General features: G+C 45.7%; 1 protein-coding gene across 1 annotated transcript in view; it reads right to left on the bottom strand.

The window, feature by feature from the left end:
* Positions 1–25,494, bottom strand: part of RETREG1 (reticulophagy regulator 1) — a 920,991-nt gene that overhangs the window by 87,906 nt on the left and 807,591 nt on the right. The window contains exon 7 of the mRNA XM_069620500.1: positions 2,735–2,799. Coding sequence (XP_069476601.1) covers positions 2,735–2,799 — 65 coding nt within the window. The remainder of the gene's footprint in view (positions 1–2,734; positions 2,800–25,494) is intronic.

Below are 25,494 nucleotides of genomic sequence, written 5' to 3'. Positions count from 1 at the left end.
ACCGGATACAATAATTACATGTTTACAGAATATACAGAATGTACAAATAAGAGAAAAAACTAAGAAGCTAAAAAGGCCTATGTAATTACAAAGGTAAAACAGTAAACAATGTACAATAATACAGGTTGCGATGGTGATGCCCTGTGTATATCATGATATAGTGATTAACAGTGGTCTGCTAATGGCCAGAGGAGGAACACAGTTACTGTTCGTGTTGGCTTATGACAACAAGGGCACGGTCAGAGGTGTAGACAGGGTAGGGCTTGAGCAGGCAAGGCCCACCCACAATCTGTAAATGCCCACTCAGCAGCACTCTGAGGGCATTTACAGATGTTAATGTCACTGCAGTGGTTCCAAAGGCATTAGCTTCAAGCGCTACTTGTTAGACAATTCTGGCTGCGCCTCTGGGCAGGTTCAGTCAAAAAAGAAAACACATTCACTGAGATTGAACAAATGCATCTGGAGGTACACAAATGCAAAGCCTACATAAGATTCCAAGCACTTTAGGGGCGTCATTTTAAATAAATGCAGCCATTCCTGCAATCCCACTCCACCACCACCACATAATACTCGTTGAACCTCCAATGGTCAGGCTTGCAGCCTGCAGCTAGACCGGGGCCCAACTAACTCTCCCAGACACAGGAGCCAAGGGAATGTAGAATGCTTTGTCTTGTGCGGCTCCTTGAAAGAGGCCGAACACCTTTATGTGTTTCAGCAGAAAGAGCGGTATTTCTAATTGGTGCCTCATTCAAGCAGGAAAAAGGAGATAAGCTCTTCCCTCTCTGGAGCGGGAAGGAGGGAGTGTAGTCCACTGAACACCACCAGCGCCTGTCCCTGCGCACTGTATTTTGGCTACAGCCCCTTTCATTGTCTATGACACATAACATCAAAAGTATATTAATGTTATGGCTAAAAACAGAGCAATTGCCTTTTGAGAAATGTCCAACTATGACCAAGGATCGCACTTCTATTCCATGCATGAACCGAATGCATACTGTTTATTTTATTGGCGTGTCCACATGGTCTAATTTGACATTTAACATGTTTGTGGATCTGAGATAGGCCAACTAAAGCTGCATCTGCATTCACGTCCCTTCTTCGTAGCACAATACTAATACACCATCAGTACACACTGCCCCAAAGCAGGAATGTTGCTAGTGTGTAATTCAAAATGAGCCAAGTACACAGCAGATTACTTAACAGGTTCCCTACAGAAGTTCATTTGTACCTGGTCATCTTGTGTGGCCTGGAACAGGCACTTGTCACGTTTAGGTTTGGCCCGCTAGAGCGTTAGCTCTCTGCAGCAGGGTGACGCAGGGCCCTGGTGTCAATCGGCTACTTTGTGATGCAGAAGGGGCACATCATGGCAAACGTTTGGTTATAGTTTCTGCCATTTTCTAGAAGCTGGAGCAACTGTATGCATTGGGGAGAGAGCGGTTATATGCTGCCTTTAAGGACTTCTTTTTACAATTCCATTCTGCTTGGCGCAATCACTTTTGTGCCCCATTACATTTATTGTTGCAATTGTTGCTGTTATTTCTGCTGCTTGGTTTTAGGTTAACAGAACCTACCTTCAATTTTGCCATGGCTGCCACCATTACTGTGGTTAAATGATATAATAACACTTCAAATCCCCGTCAAGCTGTTTCTCCATGCTGCAGAAAGTGGCTATCATGGGAACACTGTACATTAACTAAAGCATCCATTTCACAGCTGAACTAATGGAATAGTGGGAAACGCCTGCAATGTTTTAGTGTACTTGTGCGCGCGAGCTCCCTGATAATGTTTCTATTTATTGTATATTTTCCTTCTGTGCGCTAACTGTCAACTAAGGTGTGCAACTTAACCATACAATACACTGAATGAATATCCGGTTATATTTTAGGAGAACATTTTTGGGTACAGATTAGAGTTTATTAAGCAAATACAATTGTTTCCATGACATTCTAAACAGCTGCATGGGACAGAGGGTTGATTGTTCAATGCTTTTGAGAGAGTAGCTTGTGGTATATTTTGTCAGGAAGAACACAATCAGTGCCCAGTCTAAAAAAAGAGTGCTTCTAGAGTATGCAAACTAGACCTGGCATATTTCTGGACCATGCATGATTGTTAAGCAAAAATAAGGTGGTAATAGGCAGCTTGGCAATCTGGCAGCCATTATGAAGTGGAAGGATTTTATAAGGTCCTGAGATGTGAACAAGGGGTGGGGTGGGTTTGGTTTCTTTGATATCTAGATTTTTGGTGACTTTGTATATATATATATATTTTTTTTTGTTGTAAATATGTTCCTGTATTGTATGGTGATGTTTTTTGTGTTATGAACTGAAAATACATTTTCAAAAAAAATAAATAATAATTCTCTGTAATGGCAACACTCCACCAGCAAACATTGGTAAAGCCAAAAGGCAAATGCAGAGCATACGCCTTTTTTTCTCTGTTTGGGCATTACACTACAATTTTGCCCTACATATTTACAAAGCCAGAGATATTGGGCCTGATTCACAGAGCGTTATCCAATGGGATTGCGCCATTGTAAAATGTGTCTGTGAATTGAGGCCATTGGCTTTTGCACTGCTTGTTAAATTTGAGAATCAAAACCCAGATTGTCGTCTGTATAAACTGGGTTGTGAAACTTGTCTTTTGAGTTCAAATGGGTGTGCCATATACATATGCTGCTGGTTAGATGCTAGGCTGGGTGTGGAGAAGGCAAAGAAAAAACAGAAGCAGAAAGTACCTCAGGATACAGGGTGGCGATGTCTAGTTCGCGGTCATCTTCACATATCCGCGTGCTGGCCTTCTCTGCAAAAGAAAGCAAGACAAATGCATTCAATGCACTGCACACTCTGAGGTCGGTTCTACATCTGTAAGTCACTGTCACCACTGCCAGCACTCCAGAAGCTTACATTATTGCCACCATTAATTTGTGATGCAGAATTTATCTTTAAAATAAAATGTAGATGCTTGAGATGTTATGCAACCCAATTCAAAAAGGTAACAGCCTACTTTAGCTTGAAACCTATGAAGTGCAGAAGCTCTCAGTTGTCAGAAGATATTCTTCAATTGATGGCCAAATGAGTTGTATGGGCGACTGTAAAACTTAGAGTGACAGGCAGGCCAATGTACCTGGATAGCAGGTAAACCTGAGAGCAGGTGCAACTGTGTTGCAAAGTCAAAGTTAGTTAATAATTATGCTAATTCTCTTCATGTATTTTTCAGGGTTGAGGGGGATATCCAGCTCCTCAGTTCTTATTGGCATGTGGAAATGGGAGACCCTTCCCTGACGTGAATGGGCCAGTTGTAGACCTAAGACAGAGGTATGCACAGTGACCAGAGGACTGGACTCCAAACTAGAGGAAAACACTCGGAAGAATAACCCTCCACTTTGCAGAAGTCCTTTAATCCAAAGAATCACAAAGGCAGGTAGGATCAACACAATTATGTTAATGGATCTTGTACCGCGCACTGTCGCCACTTGCGTGGTCTCTAGGTGCTCTGGAGTATCTGCAATGGAAGGAGGGTTGCAGGGTTTGCTATTGGGGTTGAGAGGGAGAAAAGCAAGAGAGCTTTGATGTGCTGTTGGTAGCTTCAGTTCGGAGAAAACGGTCACTGAGCGTAGGTGCGTTTTCGTTTGATAGCCGTCATGTGGTGTTGGTGTGATTGTGTATGGTTTGTCTTCATGTTGGGTGTTGTGAAGTGCGTGCGGTTTGTGGTGCAGTAGAGGTATGGTTGTGTTTAGCTCGGAGTTTGAGGGTGCGTATGCAGAAAGGTGAGTTTTTCCTACGGTTAGTTAGTGGCAATACTTTTTCCTACATCCACCATTCAGTCTAAATGCAATACATTTCCTACCCCCAACCGTTCATTCTAGTGCAATGCATTTACCACTCCAAGGAATTCATCCAGGTGATAATCATTCCCTGTCCCCAGCATTCAATCCGAGAGCAGCACAGTTTCTGCCCCCAACCAATCCCTCTTAGTGCCATGCATTTCTCACCCCCTACAATTGGGTTAAAAGCAAGGTATAGCTACGTTACACAATTAGGCTAAATGCAAAATATGGCTACCTTGCACAATTAGGCTAAATGCATGTTGGCATATGATATTAGGTAGTAAGAGTGGTGGGGTTTTACTGGAGTACAGTAATGGATGTACTCCCCGCCCACACCACAATTACCTTATCAGTTGCTGTAAGTTGTCTGCGTCAGGCGTCCCAGGCAAACACGGAGTGGAGCTGCTTAGTCGGGAAGCTGCCCTTTGCCTTGTGGCCCTTAGCCGGCTGCCCAGAGATATTCGGCAAACAGAGCCTTTCTGGACTTGTGGGTGCCCGTAAAACCAATCAGAAAAGGGTTAGGCAGGCGGAGGGAATGTGGATGGGCGGGACAAGGGGGGTAAGTGAGCGGACAAAAACACATGGCAGGAAGGCTCGGTAAAGCACAGAAATTGCTAAAATACAACAAAAGTAGGCGGAGAGGCCTACCCTCAGCTGCCCCTGCACTAGAATGCAGATGGAGTGGGGTTCAGTGATTCTTGCAGGGTGATTAGTTCCCTGGAGCCTTTCTGGACATGTAGGTGCCCATAAAACCAATCAGAAAAGGGTAGGGGCGGGCAGAGGGAGCGTGGGTGGGCGAGATGAGTGGGGGGAACAGCGATGAATGCTAAAATACACCAAAAGCAGGTGGCGAGGCTTAGCCTCTCCTGCCCGTGCATACGGATACATATCAGGTTAATGTGATCTTTTCTTTTATTCAGACAAGTTGCCAAGTGCATATAACATAAGACTGTAATCACTGATATAAATCCCCTGAACACTATCTCACTCTGAGTACCTTCCCCAAATACATCAGAGTAGAGTAAGGGATCTCAGCCCTAATAGTTCTTCTGGAAATATTCCAGGATTGGGTAATCAAAATATATGTAGAATAAATTCTCTTGGATTCCAATCAAAAGTCTTTGGATTACATTACCCTTAATCCTGGGAGTCACTGGGGTGTCAGAACACATCACCCCTTTTTATCCATTGGATCATAGGGGATTCTTGTCTCAAGGTCCCATGAGCTGCAGCTCATCAAGCTTAAGTAGCTACCAAAGGCAGGGTTTGATGTCTCCATGTTGACCCCAGAGCTCCCAACAGGCAGTGAGCCACCTGACTAGGGATAGAGACTGGTTTGGTTGATATAATCTGTGAGGAACCAGGAATGAGAGGCGGATACAGAGGACTCATAGTGGTTGCTACAAACTTTTATTTAAATAGTAAAAGGGTTGGAAAATGCCTTGCTGTACTCTAGGAGGTATTTGCCAACATCAAACAAAACTAAGGGTCTATCCTGTGTCAAGAGGTCCAAAGAAAAGATGTCCAGCGTCCACAATCCTATCCTAGCCCTCACATTCTAAAAGTACCAAGTAACTCTAAGGTGCTAAGGGTATTATATTTGGCCTTGAAATTGCACAAAAAGAAAAAGGTAAAACTCCAACAAATGTTCAGAATGGATAATGTTCACAGTTCAAGGAAATGACTCCCTTCCCCAGGTTTCTCTCCACCAAAACAACAGTTCAAAAGAATAGCCAAGTTCTTCATAGCCCAAGAGGATAACTTCCTCCTCTTGGTGTTGCAATCCACTCCTCGGGAAATTACTCTTTTCCCACGTTCAATGTAATTCAAAGTCCTAAGGGCATGGGTCTTCCTTAAGAGTCTCCCTTCAAGATACCACAACTTGGGTGCAGTTCCAGACTCGCAGAACACCTGGTATACTTTCCTGCCAGGTTCCTTTTCGTGCAATTCCCTTCACAGACTTGACTCTGCCTGGTATACTCTCCTGCCAGGACTTTCTTTTGTGGTTCACTTCACACACTTGACTTTGCCTGGTATATTCTCCTGCCAGGGCTTTCCTATGCAGTTCACTTTACACACTTATTTCACTTCACACACTTGACTTTGCCTGGCATACTCTCCTCCCACGGCTTTCTTATGCACTTCACTTTACACACTTGGCTTTGCCTGGTTTACTCTCCTGCCAGGGCTTTCTTATTAATGCACAATCTTTGTATGTCTTGCATTCACACCATTCCAGCATTCTGTATTATTCCTTTTGAAACACTGGTTCTCAAACCCACTTTCGTTCACTTTCTTTATCAAATGCCCCAGTGACTCAACCTCTTTGTTTGGGGTCACATCAGTTCTTGCAACTCATTCTGGTCTGTCCTTGATAGAGCTGCTGACGCACCCCGTTTCCCAGCTTCCCTTCTCAGGACTCACTGGCTTTCTTTGGCGTTCTCTGGAACTTTCGCAGCAAATGTGCATTATCACTCCAGTGTCCCGCCGCCACTTGTTTGTGTGTTTGTTTGCTTGTTAGGCGCTTAAACAATAAGAAAATATTGTTTCAACGTGCCCACAGGGCAAGGAGGGAGCAATAGTGGGAAAGCCATTGAAATACATAAAAAAACAATATTTAAGAGCAGTGGGGGGAAAAGGAAAAGAGGACGAACCTACTATGCCGTGTGAGTATTCAGAACGTGCAAGTGCAGCAAGGAAGAGGGCAGGGGTAAGTGCTGGGGAGTCTGAGCTCATGGGTGAGCCACAGAGGAAGTGCTACGAATGTTGGGTGTTACACAGCTTGGACCTGCGAGGGGTGTAAGTGCGAGCCTCCAGGGCGGAGGGTGTAAGTGCAGAGGATAGACAGGAGCTGGGCTGATTGAGTGCGGGAGGTCAGGTCCCTGAGGATGTATAAGGGCCCAGGACAACAATCGCAGCAACTGTGGGATTAGCAGGGGATAGAAGAAGGGAAGGAGGATGTAAAAAGGAGAGTCTTAAGGAGCTTCTGGAATTTAAGAAGATCCTGCTTGAGGCACCGAGGGAGAGGGAGGATGTTCCATAGGAGGGTGCAAGCTGAGGAAAGCGAACGCCCACCTGCCCCATGTTTAGCAAAATGCTTTACCCACAGAGAGTTGGAGCCAGACGAGCGTAGTGGTCTAGAGGGAGAGTATTTAGTAAGGTAAAGGGATTTGAATTTAATCTGTGCAGCAACCGGGAGTCAGTGAAGACTTTTTAGTGCAGGAGAGATGCAGTCCCTGGGCTTAAGGCCAAGGATAAGTATCGCTGCACTATTCTGGATTCGCTGGAGCGGTCGCAGAGTGGAAGATGGTAGATTCAGGAGGAGGCTATTGCAGTAGTCAAGCCTAGAGAGAAACAAGGATTGGGTAACATTGAGCCTCTGGGGGAAAGTGAGAAAAGGGAGAATTCCTTTGATAAGGAAGAGCTGAAACTGGGACTTCTTGGCAATGTCCTGAGTGTGAGGGAGGAAGGAGAGAGAGGAGTCGAAGAGGGTACAGGGGGAGAGCCCAAAGTGGAAGGCCATAGTGAAGGGAATAAGGAGGGAGCAGGGGTCCCGATGGGAAGGTTCTCCATTTTACAGGCACTGAGGCAGAGATTGTTGGCATTGCACAAGGACTGGATGGCAGATAGGCAGTCAGGGATGATAGAGGGTGCAAGAGGGTCGGCAGGGAGTTTGAAAAAGAGCTGTGTGTCGTCTGAGTAACACTGGAAGTTGGAAGAGAACGAGGAGATGAGGCATGCAAGCAGAGCAAGGTAGATGTTAAAGAGCCAGGGGGAGAGCATAGAATCCTGGGGGACACCACAGGTGGCGAGGGAAGTAGGAGAGAAGGTGCCCAGCATAACTTGGGAAGAGCGGTCAGTAAGGAAGGATGCCAGCCAGTGCAGTGTCTGTTCCGAGATACCAAGTGTCAAAGACAGAGGAGAGATTGAGAAGGATAAGGAAAGCTGGGGAGTTGGAGTCCAGAGAATCAAGCAGTTCTTCACATGTGTTCAGAAGAGCAGTTTCCCTGCCTCTGGTTGTTCAGAATCCAGATTGATGGTCGTGGAGAGCACCAACAAGTTCAGTGTGTGAATTGAATTGGGGCAAAATCAACTTCTCCAGCAGGTTCCCCAGGAAGGGGGTGATGGAAATAGGGCTGTAGTTGGCAGGGCAGGTAGAATCTGATGAAGGTTTTTTTAGGAGTGGGCGCACAAGGGAGTGCTTATGGGAGGGAAAGGATCCTGTGACAAAGAAGTGATTTCAGAAATCAGCGAGAGCAGGGGCAAGAGATTCGATGTTATCCTTTGTGGTCCTGGATGAGCCAGGGGAAACCTGCTTAGAAGAGGCCTTCATGGAGCGGACAACTCTGGTAACTTCCTCAGGGGTGAAGGAGGAGAATGAGGACGGAGGAGGGAGGGAGGGAGGGAGGGTGTAGGTGAGGGGCTGTGGGACAGATTGTGAGGGTGTGTAGCAAGGGTGGTAAGGATGTCCTGGGTTTTGGAAGCAAAGTGTGAGGGCAGTGCATTGCAGAGGGCCTGGGAGGGAGATTGGGAGGAGGAGACGGAGTAGGGGTTGGCTAATTCCATGCAGAGCTTGAAAAGTTCAGCCGTGTTATTTGATGCACCGGAAACACGTGCCTGAATGTGGGCTCTTTTCTTGGCACGGATGGAGTGTCTGTATTGTCTTTGGAGCAGACGGCAGGCCAATTTGTCAGAGGATGAGTCTGAGGTTTGCCACTTCTGTTCTGCTGCCCTGGACAAATGTTTCAGGGCTGCAAGTTCGGTGTCATACAAGTTATTACGCTTATAGGCAGGTTTCAAGTGGATCCTCATGACTGGGACAAGAATGTCAAGCGCATTGGTGATGGAAAGGTGGAGATTGCAGAGGGAAGAGTCAGAGGTAGAGTCAGAGGGACGGGATTGAGGGGGGATGAAGGTGGCGGCGAAGGTAGCCACAGACACTCGTTTCATCGGCAGATGTTAGTGAACGAGGTTGGTGAGACTTTCAGGGGGGCGGTCAAGGGACCAAGTAGGAGGAGAGGAGAGAATGTCAGACCAGGAGAGAGGGGCGACTAGTGAGGGGGAGACAGAGAGGTCAGAGTGTATGCGGGCATCCAGAGTGTGTCTAGCTGAGTGAGTTGGCACAGGAGGGAAAATGGAGAGGGAAACCGAGGTGCAGAGGTCAGTGAATAGAAAGGATGCAGAGCCTGGGGAGTCCAGTTAGATGTTGAAGTTGCCCAGTAGGAGAAGGTTGGATGTGGATGAAAGTAAGGAAGAGCAGAAGTCAGCCCATTCAGAGAGGAACAGGGTGGTGGCGCCTTGAAGGCCGGTAGATGGTGGCAATGGTCAGGGTGGAGATGGGATAGATGACCAAGCTTTCAAAGGAAGAGTAGAGCTGGGTAAGATGGAAGCAGGAACCCACTCAGGGAAGATTAAGGCAACACCCCTGCCAGTGCAGTGAGGTTGAGGCTTGGAGATGATCTTGAAGTCATCAGGGAGGAGGGAGTCAAAGCAGTGACTGAGCTGGCATCGAACCATGTCTCGGTAAGAGCGAGAATGTCGAGGTCAATGTCTTCAAGAGGGAGACAGATGTCAGTGGAGTGCTTGTTGGCTGAGCAGGCGTTAAGAGTTTCCAGGTGGAGGAGGTCTGTGCCTTTGAAAGTTTTCTGAGGTGGTGTACAGGAGAGTGGTACATCAGTCAGAGGGGGAGAGAGAGTCGAAGGTGCAGGTGCAGGAGAGGGAAGGAACTTAATGAGAGAAGGCAGGATCCGGTGAAAGAGAAGCAGGTTGGGTTGTGGACCCTGAACCACGAGTGCAAGTGTGATGGACATTAACGCAGCAATGTGAAGATGAGAAGCCAGGGTTACAGGTTTCACCTGGCACCTTCCATGCCCCTCGCAGCCCCTGCTTCACTTTTCAGCCCTTCCGGCACTCCTTCTCGCTTCCTGTGGTCACCAGGAAGAATCCGCTTCTCTCCCTGCCCTAATACCAGCATGGCGAACCAGCTGCTGAGTCCTTCCTCTCTCGCCGTCTGCACCTGAGCCTCCTTGCTCCATGGTATTCTCTGTGGTTTCTTGGTCGGCACATAGAAAACAAAGCTTCCTTGGACATCGTCTCCTGCCTCCATGCTGATCAGGGGTTTTACATGTCCTGCTATCTATCACACGCTCGTAACAAGTTGAGCACGTCCTGGGCTTCTCAGGTTCACCAATCCTCATTACTCCATTCAGCTTCCTTGTCCCAGTGTTTTTATATACATGGGATTGATAGTCAGCCCTTCTCATCCTATTTACAGGATATTGAAAGATGCCATTAGCAGGTTTTGCGGGTTGTTGACAGGAATTATCACAATAGGCCAGCAAGGCCTGAGGAATGGAGGGCATCTCCCTAAATGGAAAAGAGAGATACCATGTCTCATCTGATGATGCTGTGTCATCCCCCTGAAGGTCGCCTCCCCCCAGGTGGTCGTTCCTCATATAGCCACCTCCACGGTCAGGATCAGGTAGCGACTGCTGTCCCCTGGCCACATGGGGAGAGGTTACCTCCGGGAAAGGAGTGATGACATCTTCAGATTCATCACAAACCTTTCTCCCTCTCTGAGGATCATAATTCCGGGTCTTACCAAACCTTCCATACATGTCTACACAATGCTTGACTCTTGTTCCCCACCCTCAATCTTTTCCCCTGTCTCCTCTCTTCCAACTCTCCAAACTCCAGCTTCTTACTCGTTCAGCCCCTTTCCTGGGCCATAAGACACCACTGCCTTGTTTCTGCTCCGTCTCCAAACTCTGATTTCTGCTATGCTCCTGCAGGCTTTTAAAAGTCATTGATCCCTCCACCAGACCTGTTTTTCCCGTTGGCATATCCATGTATGTATCATAATCACTCAGGGTTCATGATCAGTAACTTGCTAATGTTCGGGTTGCTACAGCTGAGTTACTGGCTGGACCGTGGGGCCACAGGGATGCACAATCTGAGCCTTCAAAGGGCTCGAATGTCATCTTGTTTCTGACATGCACAGCGGCAATGTGTGAGGGGCCGACCTTACAAAGTGCTTCCCCGACTATGGCTCATGGTGTCTTCCTTATGCTGTCAGGTCCAGCTCTGAAAAGTATCTGCTTTGGTAATATGGTGGGGCTAGCTCATAGATCACTTGTGTGTATTATTTACTATTGCGGTAAAAACTTTAACAAACAAGCCATGAGTTTGGGAATCCCTAAAAGGGCCATTGGGCCAAAGGGTTCTCTCCTGATTATTCTGCCGGCTACACTTAGGCAAGTTCGTTTGGCCGACAATACTCCTGGACAGTACTTCACATTTGTTGAGCCAATGCTCCCTTCAAATGGCACAGCAAGGTTAGCCAGAGGAGCTTCCCATTGCCACTTCCACACGCATTTGCCCTTCAGTATGGGTATAGAGAAACGTACTATGCACCAGGGCTCAGAGTGGCTGAATGAGAAGTTGATTTGCTTGTATTAGTATTACTAATTTGCACAGGACATTTCTGATTCAGCAGGGGGGCTTGCCCAGCCTCCAGTCAAGGTTTTATCTCTTCACTAAGCAATCTTCTTCAATCCCACACTTTGTCAGCAAAACCATTAAAGGGTCCAATATCCTCATTATACATAGATATATATGTGTGATGATTGTTCCTGCAACATATGCTTCCCAACACCTCCTCTTTATTAGGATTATAATAAGGGCAAATTAAAGCAATTCCCAAGAATGCGTATACAAGTAGCGCAATAGTGATGGTAAGGTTGTGTGCCAAAGTAAATGTAATCTCGGGATGATTAAAAAAGGACAGAAGCTAAAGTTTTTTCTTTCCTTGTGGGAACTTGTGGGAACTGGGTCCTCATCCTTCCTGAGCACTTAATATAAGAAAAAAAACGATTGTGAGAGTATGTGCCAAGTGTCCCAACTCTAGCAGCTTGACTTCCAGTATATAAACTTCTACGTAAACTGTCTTTCATGATGCTGTTGTTTCAGTCTGTAGTACAATCTCGGTCTCTGGTAATCTCTTTGGCAAAGTTCCTGGGCAGCTAGCAGACAGTGGGGAGCCATCCTCCCAGGTCTCAAATCTGTACTAGAGCCTGATGGCTGCTTCTGTAGTTGGCGACCCCCTGGAGCTGGCCTTTAACAAAAGCCTGAGTCTTAGCTAGACACAAGACCATCCTAAGATCTTTGCAGGGTTCTCCCTAGGCTTCTAATCTTCACTCTCACTCAAGGTCTTGGACCTACAACTTCCCAACCCAAATTCTCTTGCCTCCTCGACATCCCACCATAGGTTTGTATGCAGGCGGCCCGCTGTTGATCCTTCCCTCGCCTTATTTTCATCATTGTGCTTCTCCAGCACCTCCATGGCCCTTCACCTCAGTCTTGTTCATTCCTTCCTTCCTTCCTTCCTTCCTTCCTTCCTTCCTTCCTTCCTTCCTTCCTTCCTTCCTTCCTTCCTTCCTTCCTTCCTTCCTTCCTTCCTTCCTTCCTTCCTTCCTTCCTTCCTTCCTTCATTCCTCCAACAGTCTCAGGTTTCCCTTGCCTCTTCTCCCAGTTTCCTCTTTCTCCTCTTGCCCCTCTCGCCCCCCCCCCATTCTTTTTTTTGATCCTCGTCCTTTTCCACTTCACCTCTCTTTTCTGGCCCCCCTTTTCCTTAATTGTCCCTACACTGCTCGCTGCCTTCTCTTTAGGCTCCTCCACCTCCTAAGAAACCTCTGTATTGAGGGCTGGCTTCTTCACACCCTCCTCTGTGGTTGCTCCCACCATCTCACCTTCATCTTCTTTCACCAGCCTCCTAATGCTCTCTCACCCCAACATCCTGGGTGTTCTACTTTTCCCCAGCTTTCTAGGTCTTCCGCTTCTTAGTATCCAGGGTCTGTCTCTCTCTTTCCGCAGGGTCCTCCATCTCTCTCTCTTTCAGCACCTAGGGGATTCTCTTATTCTCTTGCGGTTCTCTTGGCCCCAGCCTCCAAGGCTGATTTCTCCACAACCTCCCAGATCTCTCTCTCTCTCCAACATCTTGAGTCTCCTGGATCTCTCCCTGCCCCCTGCTTCCTGGGTCTTTCTCTCAACCCAGCCCACTGGGTTTCTCCCACCCCATGGGGTCCCTCTTACTCCAACTGCTTAGGTCTCACTCCCAAGCTTCCCGAGTCTCTTTCCCACACCTCCTCGGTCTTTTGCTCATCAGTTTTCTGGATATTTCTCTCCCCCTCCCCTGCCTTCTTGTGTCTCCAGGGTTTTTCATTCCCCAGGCTCATGATTCTTTCTTTACCGGTGCCCTTGGTCTGTCTGTCCTCAGCCCACTGGGTCCTTTCCTCCATAGGCCATTAGGTCATTCCCACATCAGTCTCCTGGGTGAACCCCCCCTCTAGTTTCTTGGGTCCCTCCTCCAGGCTCCTATTTCTTCCTTACCCTCGCCTCCTGGCTCTTCCTCATGCCAGCCACCTTGGACTATCCCCTGGTCTACTGCCTCCTGCTCTAGCTCCATCCACATTCTTTGCTAGCAACCTCAAAATGAGCTCCTTCTCTATAATCCCACTGTTTTCTTGCACAAGACCTTCCTATTACAAGGACTTTACCTCACCTTCCCTCTGAACTCAGGTGTGTCTCCCTATTCAATGGGTATAAAAATTGGTTGATGGGCCTAAGCCTGGAGATGGCTTTCAGTTTTGATGTGCGACTTCAGATTGGCTAGTCCCTTGCCAAGGATGGTCACCATTAAGCTGGCCACACCCTGTCCCTTCCACAACAGGCTTTAGGTATTGCACAAATAAGAGATACCTACCAGGAATATGAGTTAAAACATTTATCTAGCAGTTATTTCATATGAAATCTATTTAATTGTTACTGGCATCTACTACAGAACAATTACATTATTCTGTACGCTAGTGGTGTCTTGAACCAATCAAGCAGAGCGTTACATTTATATTGAGCAGAAGTCTCAATGTTCAAAAGTGCATAATTTCACACATATTCCAGACAAAGTATAGTCAAACCTACACTAAATGAACGTTAATACCAAAAAATGTAAAAACAAAGTGCTGTCAGAAACCTGACGGTATTCTCACACCTAAGCCCCTTGGTTCCGCTGTGGAGGTGGCCATGGAAAGGCCATCACTATTGGATCCCGACCCAGAGGACGAGAAAGGAGGGAGGATCACCTGGGTAGGGGATCCTTGGGAACTGGGTACCCTTGGGCGAGACATGCTATCTCCCGTTCCCTAATGACAACCGACCCAACCCTCTCCAACTTTCATGGATTATTGTGAGTCAGTTCCCCTTATTTCTTCACACATGACCATTGACAGTACTGGGACGAAGAAGAAACAACTAAGAACAAAGAAGACTACATTTCTACTGCTCCTGTACTGGGACGAGGAAGGTGCCTGCTGAGAGCTGTAAGGGTCAGGCATGTCCCTTTAATTGTGGTCAGACTGGGCTAATTGAACATTCACGCATGCAGCCTGTCAAAGGGCTGCAGGTGTATAAAAGGGGCCCAATTCCTTGTGTGAAGAGGAAAGTGGAAGCAGAGGCAGAGTCGAAGAAGCAGCAACAGTGAGCCCAAGAGAAGCAGCTGGGAACCGTTGTGAAGAGGCAGACTGAGGTCTGCCGAGGAAGAGACGATCTGTGGAAGCGCAGTGTGTGAGCTGAAGCCCCGTGGAGCGCAGCGAGTGCTGAAAAGGGAGCTGTGCCGAGAGGTTGTCCCTTTTCGTAGAAGTTGAAGTGCTTGTTCCCCTATGGTCAGAAGGTGACAGAGGAGTGTCTGAGAAGCAGGACTTGGATCCCTGATGTGTAAAGCTGAAGGCTGAGCGATCCGCGCTGCTGGGAGGTTCTGAAACACAACCAGTGAGTTTCTAGCAAAGGAGAAAAACGGTATGCAAGTGTTTGACCTTCCCAAGGAGAATACATTGTATCGGAGTGGTCACATGTGAGATCAAACGCGTTTTCGAAGGTCTCCGAATATTGGGTATTTCCTTTTAAAGTGAATAAAGAACTATTTCACTTTTGAAGAAGAATACAGGTTATCGGTCTGGTCGCGTGCAAGAAATAACACGTTTTCTTAGGTCTCTGAGCATTGGACATTTTTTTTTGATGTAAATAAAGAAATATTAAATAGCAGGATCAAAAGAATAAAAAGATTTGGACTGCAACTCTCGTTCATTGAACACTGAACTTATGTCACAGCTAAAAAGGGGAGATGTCTGCTGAATGCAACCCGTGTCTAGTAAATTCTAAACCGAACGAAACCTTATCCAATACAATTCCACACATATTGAATACCGAACTGAGCAAATTCTTTGTCAAACTGAACGAAACCATAACAAGTACAATTCTACATGTGTTGAATACCGAACAGAATGAAATCTTCACCAAAGTACTTTAAAATTCCAAATGAAGCTGTAAACAATATATCATAAAGAATTACCTTTTGAAGCATAGCTAATTAAGACTTTGAAGTTGTGTTGAGTATATTTCACACTTTATATCAACTATTAAAAAAAAAGAAGACCTACAAGTGGCAAGGACCTTTTTCAGAGACAAAAGATAATACTTGGTGTTGCTGATCCTAAGTCTTGGGGAAGGAACACTGGAACTATTTATATTTCTTGGGCTGAACTTAAATCTTGGGGCAGGGAACCCCTCAAGATTCATTGGTACTTGGATTTGTGTTACTTGTAACTTGTCAAAGGGAACCCCGAGCCATGGTGAAAACTACATTACTCTAAGTTCAAGAAAGTTAACTTAGAGACTTTTTCTAAAACTGTTTTATACTTGGGGGAGGGAGCTGAAAGGAAGCTGCGAGCCGGAAGAGGCCCGGAACTTTGTGTTGGACACTGTTTCTTTTGGTTGCTGACATCCCTACACATTATATAGATTAGTTGGACACAGACAGATTCTTCAGTTGAACTCCTTTGACTCAGACTTTCCTTAGTTTTATTTAGGTAGGGAAATCCCACCTTAGCATAGGGCAAGTTAGCCCTTTTTCTATCCTGACATTTCCATTAATAAAACTATATGTTTTGAATTCTGAATCTGTTGTCTGTGTACTTCTTCATGATGTCTTCACAGAGCATAAAAATCTGCAAGTGATTTGCGAATAGTCCAGGATCGATGCAGAGTAGCTGCTTTCCGGCGAAAATGAATGACCACCTTCTTCAGGACAGCACACCCTGGTAAATAAAGTAAATACCAATTACCTACTAAAAATAACACCCACTAAAAATGGATGCATCCACAAAATAGTCACTACAAACAAACTCACAAAATGTTCTCAAATCCAAACCGGTATACAGTAAGTATAATTTCTAATCGTTGGTTCTCAATCCCATTCAATTTGTTTCAAGAGTCAAATTCTGTAACATTATTAAAAAACAAGACAAATGAACAATAGGGTTGGATCCTGCATCCTTGCTCTAACAATCAAGAGATAAAAATAAAAAGAAGTAATAGACATACCTCTTATTATGAGTGCGAAAAATAATTCTAGTGGTTTGTTGTAATAAACCTGAAGGTGTAACACTCACCTTGTATCCACAGGGACACCTCTGGACTGGACTGGACACCCCTGGGCTCCCTGCAACTTCCCCGGATTTCGTTCGGCTGGGGATCAGTTCTAGGAAATAGGAGGGGTGTTTAGCGATGGTCCTTGTCTTCCCGAGACCCACCTCCCAGTCTTCCCTTGCGTGCTTTCCCCTTGGGAGTTTGTTCACCTTGGTTTTCGTAATGCAGCACTCTCCGTCCTGGCGAGCTGGGCAGGGGCGCGTCTGTGTTGGCTTGGTCCGCCGAGTTACTTCACTGGCGTTAACCTGGAGTCCAGACCGGCTGCGACTCCCCCTTTTCAGGTAAGTCTTTAAAGTTTTTAGAATAAAGTCTATGTTGAAAATTGTTCGAATAACCTTCTTCTTTTGTCTTGCAGAGGCTGACGGAGAAAGCTGAGGACGCCTACTGAGTTCAAGAAGGTAAGGATGCGCTAGTTGCGGGGCTGAGAGTGTCCTTGTAAGTGAGCTGACCTGTGCTTTGTTTCTTCTCAGGTCGCGAAGAATTCCTGGAAGCGACGATGGAGTGAAGGACAGAACGTCCCAAGAGATGTTCGAAGTGGCGGAGGCCTTCCAGGTGGATGGTAAGAAGTGCCTAATGCTTGCCTCTTTCATCCTGAATAAGTTGCAGAGGAGCGATGGAAAAGTCCTCGAAGGCTTCTACAGGATGGAAGAGCTGGAGCTGAGCAGGTAAGAATAGCAATGTTCTTCAGTAGTTCGCCCGAGTAGGCCAGGATACAGAGTAGCCTCGGTGAACGTCACGCTGCAAGCAGAACAACGCGAAGCGCGTGCCCCGGGCCGGGCGTGGTTTAAATACCCGGCAGGTATCCCAGGTGCCTTAGGGGCGGACCCCACCCTGAAGCTAGCCTGCTTGCTGCAGTTCCTTGATAATCCTTGTGGGGGCAGCCATGATCACCCATTGTCCATTGGAACCATGCTTGCGAGGTGCGCCTGGTGCCAACGGCGCCAGGATTGCGACCAAGGCACCCATGGCGGGCTAGTGTGGATCTTTCTGACCTTGGAACAGTACTGAGGTGGGGGCCATGGTGCCGATGACCCATAGCCTCGGTTCGAGGTCATGACAGAAGGTGTCTCACTCACTAGTCCCCGGGGATCTGTCATCCAGGTGGCCAGGACATGGCCATAGCTATTGGATCCAGTTCCTGGGGGTGGACCAGTGAGGGAGGATCACCTGGACGAAGGTTCTTCGGGGAGTTGAAGTGGGACATCGAAGGGTGAGAAGCTGTACCCCCTTCCTTTTGACACCTTTTCTCCATTCTGCCAAGTCAGATATGTAGAAACTCTACCCCCTTTTCTAACACAAACACTTTCTCACACTGTGAACGACAATGGACTAAGACCAGAGCCATTTGTCTGACATGTCCCAACACAAGGGTCAGGCAGAGTAAGGCAATTGTCAACAACTACACACACCTGACCACCCTTTCCCTTCCCCATAGGGATAAAACGCAGAGCACAAGAGCACACTCTGAGCAAGGCCGAACGCACGAGGAAGGAGCTATTCTAGGAAGGCAGTTCAAACTGAGGAGAAAGCGACGAGACCTGAAAGGACATCAAGGAGGGAGTTGCCCTTGCCCTTTTCAACTAAGGCACGCAAAGCCTCTGATAAAGAAACCATGAGACCGGGAATCGCAGTTGGTGAATAGTCTGACGGTTGTGAGCGGTACATGAAACCCTCCCATACTGATAGAAAATGCAGGGAGACATGGTTGCCATCGTGGTACCGTCCTTGACTCCAGCTGCAAAAGAAACGCCAGCGTGTTCAACACAGCCGGTGAATCGGAAGAACCTGATAGGGGACCAGACTGTGTTAAACTCAAGGTTGCAGTGGTAACATTAAGAAGATAAATAGACAGAGGTCTTTTGTTGTGGACAAACTTGTTACCATGGATAGAGTGGTCTGGGGCCCCCTGGGCGCTCATCGGAAGGCCTATAGCTGGTACCCATCTCCTGAATAAAGAGAATGTGAAAATACAAAGTTATTGAAGAACCACAAGTACCCAGAGGCCATAGAGAAGGCTGGCGTGAGGTGGCAAGGTGGTCATACAAGGGTCAAGCCAAACCCCTTGTGCAATCGAAAGTCCTTGACACATTGCTGAACATTTGATGATTGTCAAATAGTGAATGCAACTGAGAGAATTGTGAAATAGGCGTTTGCGCCCGGCTAAGGGGAACGCTTGTTTTGTTTGTTTTTATTAATTTGTAATGCGCACCAGACCTGGGGGTATCAGGGCGCAGAGGGATACATGAATACTTTCAACTTATAGTTACACAGGTTACAAAAAGGCAAGTACAATAGTTACATATATGAATACTTGGTACATGAATACTTTCAACTTATAGTTACACAGATTACAAAATGCACGTAAAACAGTTCACGGGTAATATACAATTGTGGAGCTGAGTACTAGGTATATGCATACACAGTGGAACAAGGGGTACATCATTACATCATTTACAGAGTTAATTTACAGTATATTTAAGAATTAGCAGAGGCTAAATACAGTTGGATCTGGTGGGGGGTAATGCTATGATACTAGGCAAGGAGGACCAGTCAATAATGTGGGTGGGTGGTCATTAGCTCTGAGCCAGTTAATGGTATTACGTCTGAAGTTAAGGAATGTTTGATCAGCCCTCGGGCGGGGGGAGGGAGTTCCATATCTGCTCCCTCCAGCTTTCGTTAATTTACACCTAGGTACAATTAGGCCATCTGAGTTGGCAGTCCTCGTAGGTCGGTTGGATGTTGATTCTCTCCACAAGGTAATGAGGGGCAGCACTGTTCAGGTATTTGTGGGTTAAGGAGACAGTTTTGAGCAATATTTTGTCACGGATGGACAGCCATTTGTTCTGTCTCCTTACTTTTGAGATATGCTCTCTTCTGGAAATGCCCTGTGCCGATCTTAGAGCATTGTTCTGGAGAATTTGGATTTTGTTAATAATCTGCTTGCTGGCACCCAGGTAGAATGAATTGCAATAGTCCAGCTTGGACAAAATTAGGGCTCGGGCCAGAATGGTGCAACTATCCTTGGAAAGAAAGGGGTTGCCGGATCTGATAAGCTTGCATGTGTATGCAGTGACCAAGGCCATGGTATTAACCTGTTTAGCAAAGGTGAGGGAGGAATCTAGATAGAAATATAGAGTTTTTACCTCTTTAGCGACTTTAATAAGGTTGCCATTTATGTTAAAATATGAGTATTTGGGGCCAAGTTTATTGAGGTTAAATGCCGTCCCAAGGATGAGGAGCTCCGATGTGTCATCATTCCGGCATAGACCGTGGTCGGCCATCCATGCCTGGATGATGACATAGATTGTATTTACTAAGGCCAGATCCTTGTCATATTCTCTGGTAAGCGGTATAAGGATCTGGGTCTCATCTGCATAGTTAGTGTAGGTGACACCCAGACAGTCCAGATCATCGAAAAAGGGCTTAGTAAATATATTGTACATTTTCGGTGAGACGGAGGAACGGGGTCTGCCGCCGCAAATGGCGAGAAGACTCTCATGGTCCTGTTGTTCAGAAAGGATTGTATCCAAGCTATGGCATCCTGTGGATAGTGAGCGGCTGAGTTAAGGTGATTGCATAGTACTTTATAGTCCACCAGATCGAAGGTGGCTGAAAGATCATGGAGAAGTAGCAATGCTGTGTTTACTTTATCTTTCAGTTCATCGATCTGGGTTTTAAGATCGATCAGTGCCGTTTCGCCGATCTGGCTTCAGGCCCCCTGTGTTGGGGCCTGAAGCCAGATCGGCGGATTCACAGGAGCTGATTGGACTCCAAGAACTCCTGAATCTGGAGATAGGCCACCTGGTCTACAATTTTAAGTAGAAATGGCACTTTCATGATGGGCCTGTAGTTGGTAGGGATGGAAGGATCTAGTTATTGTTTTTCGAGGAGGGGAGGGCCCAGGACTCCTTTGAATTGTTGGGGATGATGCCAGATGAAAAAGAGGCATTCATTAGCTTGGTTATGAAAGGTGCGAGGTCTCTTGCAGCATCCTTGATAATTTGGGCTCGGCACTTGTCTCCCTGACAATTAGAAGGTTTTAGAGATAGGATAATTTTCTCAACTTCAATGATAGAAACTCTAGAAAAGCTGAAGGGGTGTGAAGGTTTACTGGGGTGCGTGTGGGTGCTAGCTGGCGTGTCTGCGTTAGGTAGGTTTGCTTTTTTCTCAGCAATTTTATTCTGGAGAAGGGTGATTTTATTCGATAAGGCATTCTGTAAATTAGAACACCAAAGTTTGTCCTTCAGTCTGTCGAGGGAATAGGGGCGTCTAGCTGTGTGAAATGTGTTTTTTGTAAAGCCTGCACTTGCCATAGCAAAACAGAGTAACCTGGCGAAACGTGATCACATTTCGGACGTCTCTGTTTAAAATTGGCACAAGAGCACCAAAACTGTACATTGTGAGATTGTTTAAAAAGACATTGAGACTTCTGAATACTACAAATAAGTTGATTAAGATTGAAAGGGGATAGTGAACCCGACCGAGGGACGTCAAAAGAAAAGTAAAGGGAAATGAATCCCTCTCTGTGAAGAAGTTAAGTAAACTACATTGTGACGACAAGTATGAAACCGACTGAGGGATGTCCACAGTGAGTGGTCGATCTGAGCCCGACTGAGCGAGGCTGACAACTGAGAAGAGGATTTGAGCCCGGCTGAGAGGGATCCAAGGGTGAAGAGTAATCACCCAACATGAAGATCGACTGAAGAAACATTTGTTTAGTTGTTTTTACATATAAGGCCCTCTGAAGCTCTTGCTTCACAGGTCGTCTCTTCCTCTGCAGACCTCACTGTGCCTCTTCACCACGGTTCCCAGGTGCTTCTATGCTGCTGCTTCTTCGACTCTGCCTCTGCTTCCACCTTCCTCTTCACACAAGGAATTGGGACCCTTTTATAGACCTGCATCCCTTTAACAGGCTGCAGGTGTGAATGTTCAATTAGCCCTGTTTGACAACAATTAAAGGGACATGTCTGACCCTTACAACTCTCAGCAGGCATCTTCCTCGTCCCAGTACAAGAGGGGTAAACATGCATATTCTTCATTGTTCTTAGTTGCTTCTTCTTCGTCCGAGTACTGTCAATGGCCATGTGTGAAGAAATAAGGGGAACTTACTCACAATTACCCATGAAGGTTGGAGAGGGGTTTGTTTGGTTGTCATTAGGGGATGGGGATACCCTGTCTCACCCGAAGGCACCCCACTCCCAGTTCCCAAGGATCCCCTACCCAGGTGATTGTAAGGAAGGCATGGTATCAAGAGTATGACAGACAAGTGGCCACAGTTCAAGGGTGTTTATTGAATGCAGTCCAAGTGGAGTTTTGTCAAAATAAAAGGGCCTATAATAAAAAACCTATTGCTAATCCTTATTGCTAATTTGCAAATAGTGTGGAGTAGTGTTCATGAAAAAGAAAGAAGGGTTCACAATATATGTCAGGATGTTTGGGCTGTTGGCCTCCCTTCCTGACGTTTTCAGCACGGGGCAAGGTAGTTCACTCAAGCAAAGCACACACTCTGACTTTGCATGAAAGAGAGTTGGACACAGAAGGTCCTGATATTGAGAAAAGGAACTGTAAGCTCGTGCCAGACAAACCCAGGAGTATGCTGTGCTCAGGAGTCCCGCTTTGTCCCGTGCAAGAAAACGTGAGGAAGGGAGACCCCGGCCATAACATCCTGACTTATCATTTTGTGAACACTCTTTTCTTTTCTTGTGAATATTATCCCACACTCTTTTGTAGAACAGCGGTAAGGATTGGAAATAAGTTTTTTTCTTAGTGCATAGGCCCTTTTATATGAATAGACTTCAATAGAACAGTATTATTATGATTCGATTGCCGTAGCTTGCCTCCATCTTAGATTTAGGTTTAGATTAGGCATTCATCGCACCCACTTTACTATTTAATAAACACCCTTGAACTGTGATCACTTGTGTCTGTTTTACTTTGCTACCATTCCTTCCTTACACAGTGCAACCGCTATTTTGCAACTGAAGCACAAAATTCCCCTTAAATTAATTGCAGTATATTTAACAGAATAATTGAGCAAGTGTTTCATCTGTTAGACGGAGAGAAACAAATATATATCCTCATGGGTAGGTTTACTTTCTTACTAACAGAGTAATTCTAAGAGAGCATGCAATGGTACAGTGTTGCCGCGCACTCGGAGAAGGCAGAGACCGACTGTCAGAAGGCCGCAGTATACATAGCGGTAAGCTAGATCATGACATCACTGCGTCCTACTACATGACAACGCTGCGTCATGTAATCACGAGCGGGCATTCCCTTAGACGGAACACAGGGGGGCTTTCGCTCCCCGTGACATTCAAGTAGGGAAGGATAAGTATGCAATCATGTAATAGCACTCACAGTAAAGAGGTATCTTAGTGCTGTCAATATGATAAGGCAGACTTGAATATATTACAGAAGCGAGCCGCTTCGGATACAATTCACAAAGTAGACATATTTCTATATGCTGGGACCATGTGAGAAGGAGGTGCATCAAATAAAATAAACGCCAAAGGAGTTACAGTATAGTTGAAGAAAGGGTACTTATTCCTCAGTGCAGATTAGTACAGCGAACACAGATATATATGTGAATATACCTTAGATGGTATGGTATTTTCTGGTGGACTGTGGACAAACAAATACAGTTTGGATATCAAATCATAATCTCATTTTCGACAATTGTGAGATGAAACCTCACTACTGTTAACAGTCTTTAGCCATACTAAGAGTAATTAACAGGTATAAATCCTTGCTATCCAAAATTGTGTGAACAGCAACAGCTATGTGCTTAGTCATAGACTGGTACTTCTAGTCTGAGTTATACGTCTTTGAATGATGTGGGCATTTTTAAATAACAAATTGCTCACACAATATACCGTTAATATGTGAAACATCCTATGCATTTAATAGTCAAATGCATCATCTCATTTTTAACAGTTGACATTTTACAATTATTCACATTCTCTTTCTTTTCCTTTTTTGCCATGGTCAAAGTCATTCATGAGTTTAAATCCTAACTTCATGATATTACATATGCAACGGCAGCTGTTAGCTCAACCATAGAGTGGTATTGCTGGTCTTAGTCATGTGTTGGATGCTAAACATCTTTATACTACAAACTGTTCATTCAAACCTTTGATATGTGTATTATTTGTACCCATCCTATGGATCCAACAGGACTCCTTTTGGAGTAGCAGCTGCTCCACATTGTTAGAGGACTTCACATTGTCTACCACCCACCACTTGATGTTGTCAGGCGAGTGTCTGAAGAGTGCAAAGTGTTGGACCAGGGGTGCTGAGGTTACCTTGCATCTAATGCGAGATCTGTGTTCTGACGCTCTAATGTTGGCAGATCTAGCCGTTTGTCCAATGCATCTTAAGTGGCAGGGGCATTCAATACAATAGTCTACTTGTTTTGTCATGCAATTGGTGAAATCCAGTAGTTTCCATTCCTTAGTGCCCGCCATAAATTAAAGTGTTTTTGTTGGAAATCTGAGTGGTGGCCTACTAAGGGGGCAGGTTCCATAGCTGTTTTTAGGGATTTCTTTGACAAAAGCCAAATGTACCAATTTATCCTCGGAGCGTTTTAAGCGCAAACATTGGGATGGCTTCATTAGGCAAAATCAAATTCATAATGGGCCAGTCTGTTTTGAGAATGCCTTTGACTGTAGATGTCATTGGGGAATGAGTGATGGCGCATGTCATTACATTGTCATTTCATTGCTTCTCACGTTTTTTCCCAAAGGTATTCCCTCAGAATTCTGGCTCTGTTCTTTGATATCTTAAGACTTTTTTTTTAGGGTAACTTCTATTAGACAGCCTTTTACCCAGAATGTCGGCATGTTGTTTACAATCTTTTAAATCAGAACAGTTCTGTCTAATCCTGAGGTATTGACCAAATGGGAGGTTGTCCTTAAGGCTCCCAGGGTGTAAAGTAGTGCTGTGTTTCTTTCCCACAGATTTCGAAATAGAGAGCACATGAGAGTACCACCTGTGATACATCAGTTCAAGTCAAGAAAGGTCACGCTCATGCCGCTGCCTTCAAGTGTGAACTTAATATTACCAGGTCTTAAGTGCATGTGTGGAGACCTTTTGAGTGTCTGTCTTAGTTCAGGGCTCATGTTCCACCCCTGCAGTTCTGAATATGATTTCTGCACTCTTAAGAGGGTAAGTGAGCATGCAGGCACTAACAGCTCTGCGGTTTAAATCCTCATAACTGGCTCCCTTAAATAGCGTCTTAAGTGGCAATGTGACAAGCCCCTGCCTCCCATACGTGAAATTGTGGGTAGCCAGGGCATCCTTGCAATGCCGTCTCCGAGCCCAACATCACCTGGCTTATGGTGGCAACTGGCCCCCGTGGAGGCCCCACCAGTAAGGTGAGATAGGGAATTGTTACAGATTCTACTGATTTCACAAACAGCCCATGCCACTCCCCTCTTCACCTTCTAGCATTAACACCCGCAACTGGCTATCTTTGTCTTACTCTATCAAGCATATATTTATACATGATCATTTAGCATTATATACAGTTACAAATAATAAACTACAAACAAAACTACTTATTTTGAAGAGAACATTTGACCAGGCACGTGAATTATACAATACTAGTGGAAACGCCTGTGTACATGGGCTACTGTGCGTAAAGGAAGACATTTTCAGAGTGTAAATATATTATGTGGTGTATTTTAATGTAAATTTATGTTAATCGAAAACATTATTTTTTGTATAGGATTTGTACAGAGGATTTGTACGCTTCATACTGGTTTGACTGATTTCTGGATTGGTTGCACATGTTGTTGGAGTGCGTTGGATAAGTTGAGTGCCATTTTATTGAGGGTCACATCAGGCAACCCTCAGGATGTCAATGTTGTTCACCTGACTAAAAGAGCATGGCTGTGCCTCGTGAAAATGGTGGGGTCTGGTATTTCCTTACGCCAATCATTTGCAGAAACGACACCAATTATTTGCAGAAACCCAGGATGCAAAGGCCGGCCATCACTCAGGAGAATTTCTTGATGCAGTGTTGGCCAAAAATATGAATACTATTGTTGGTAGACCGCTTTGTCAATGAAGAATTATCCTGTGCAGGAGTTTAAAGCTCATGGTGGCTCTCGTCCCCTTCGTATTTTCATGTA

This window comes from Ambystoma mexicanum, chromosome 5q (assembly GCF_040938575.1).
Source record: "Ambystoma mexicanum isolate Mex_15411 chromosome 5q, UKY_AmexF1_1, whole genome shotgun sequence".
Lineage (NCBI taxonomy): Eukaryota > Metazoa > Chordata > Amphibia > Caudata > Ambystomatidae > Ambystoma > Ambystoma mexicanum.
The sequence above is the reverse complement of the archived record's forward strand: the minus strand, read 5'-3'. Positions and strand labels throughout refer to the sequence as shown.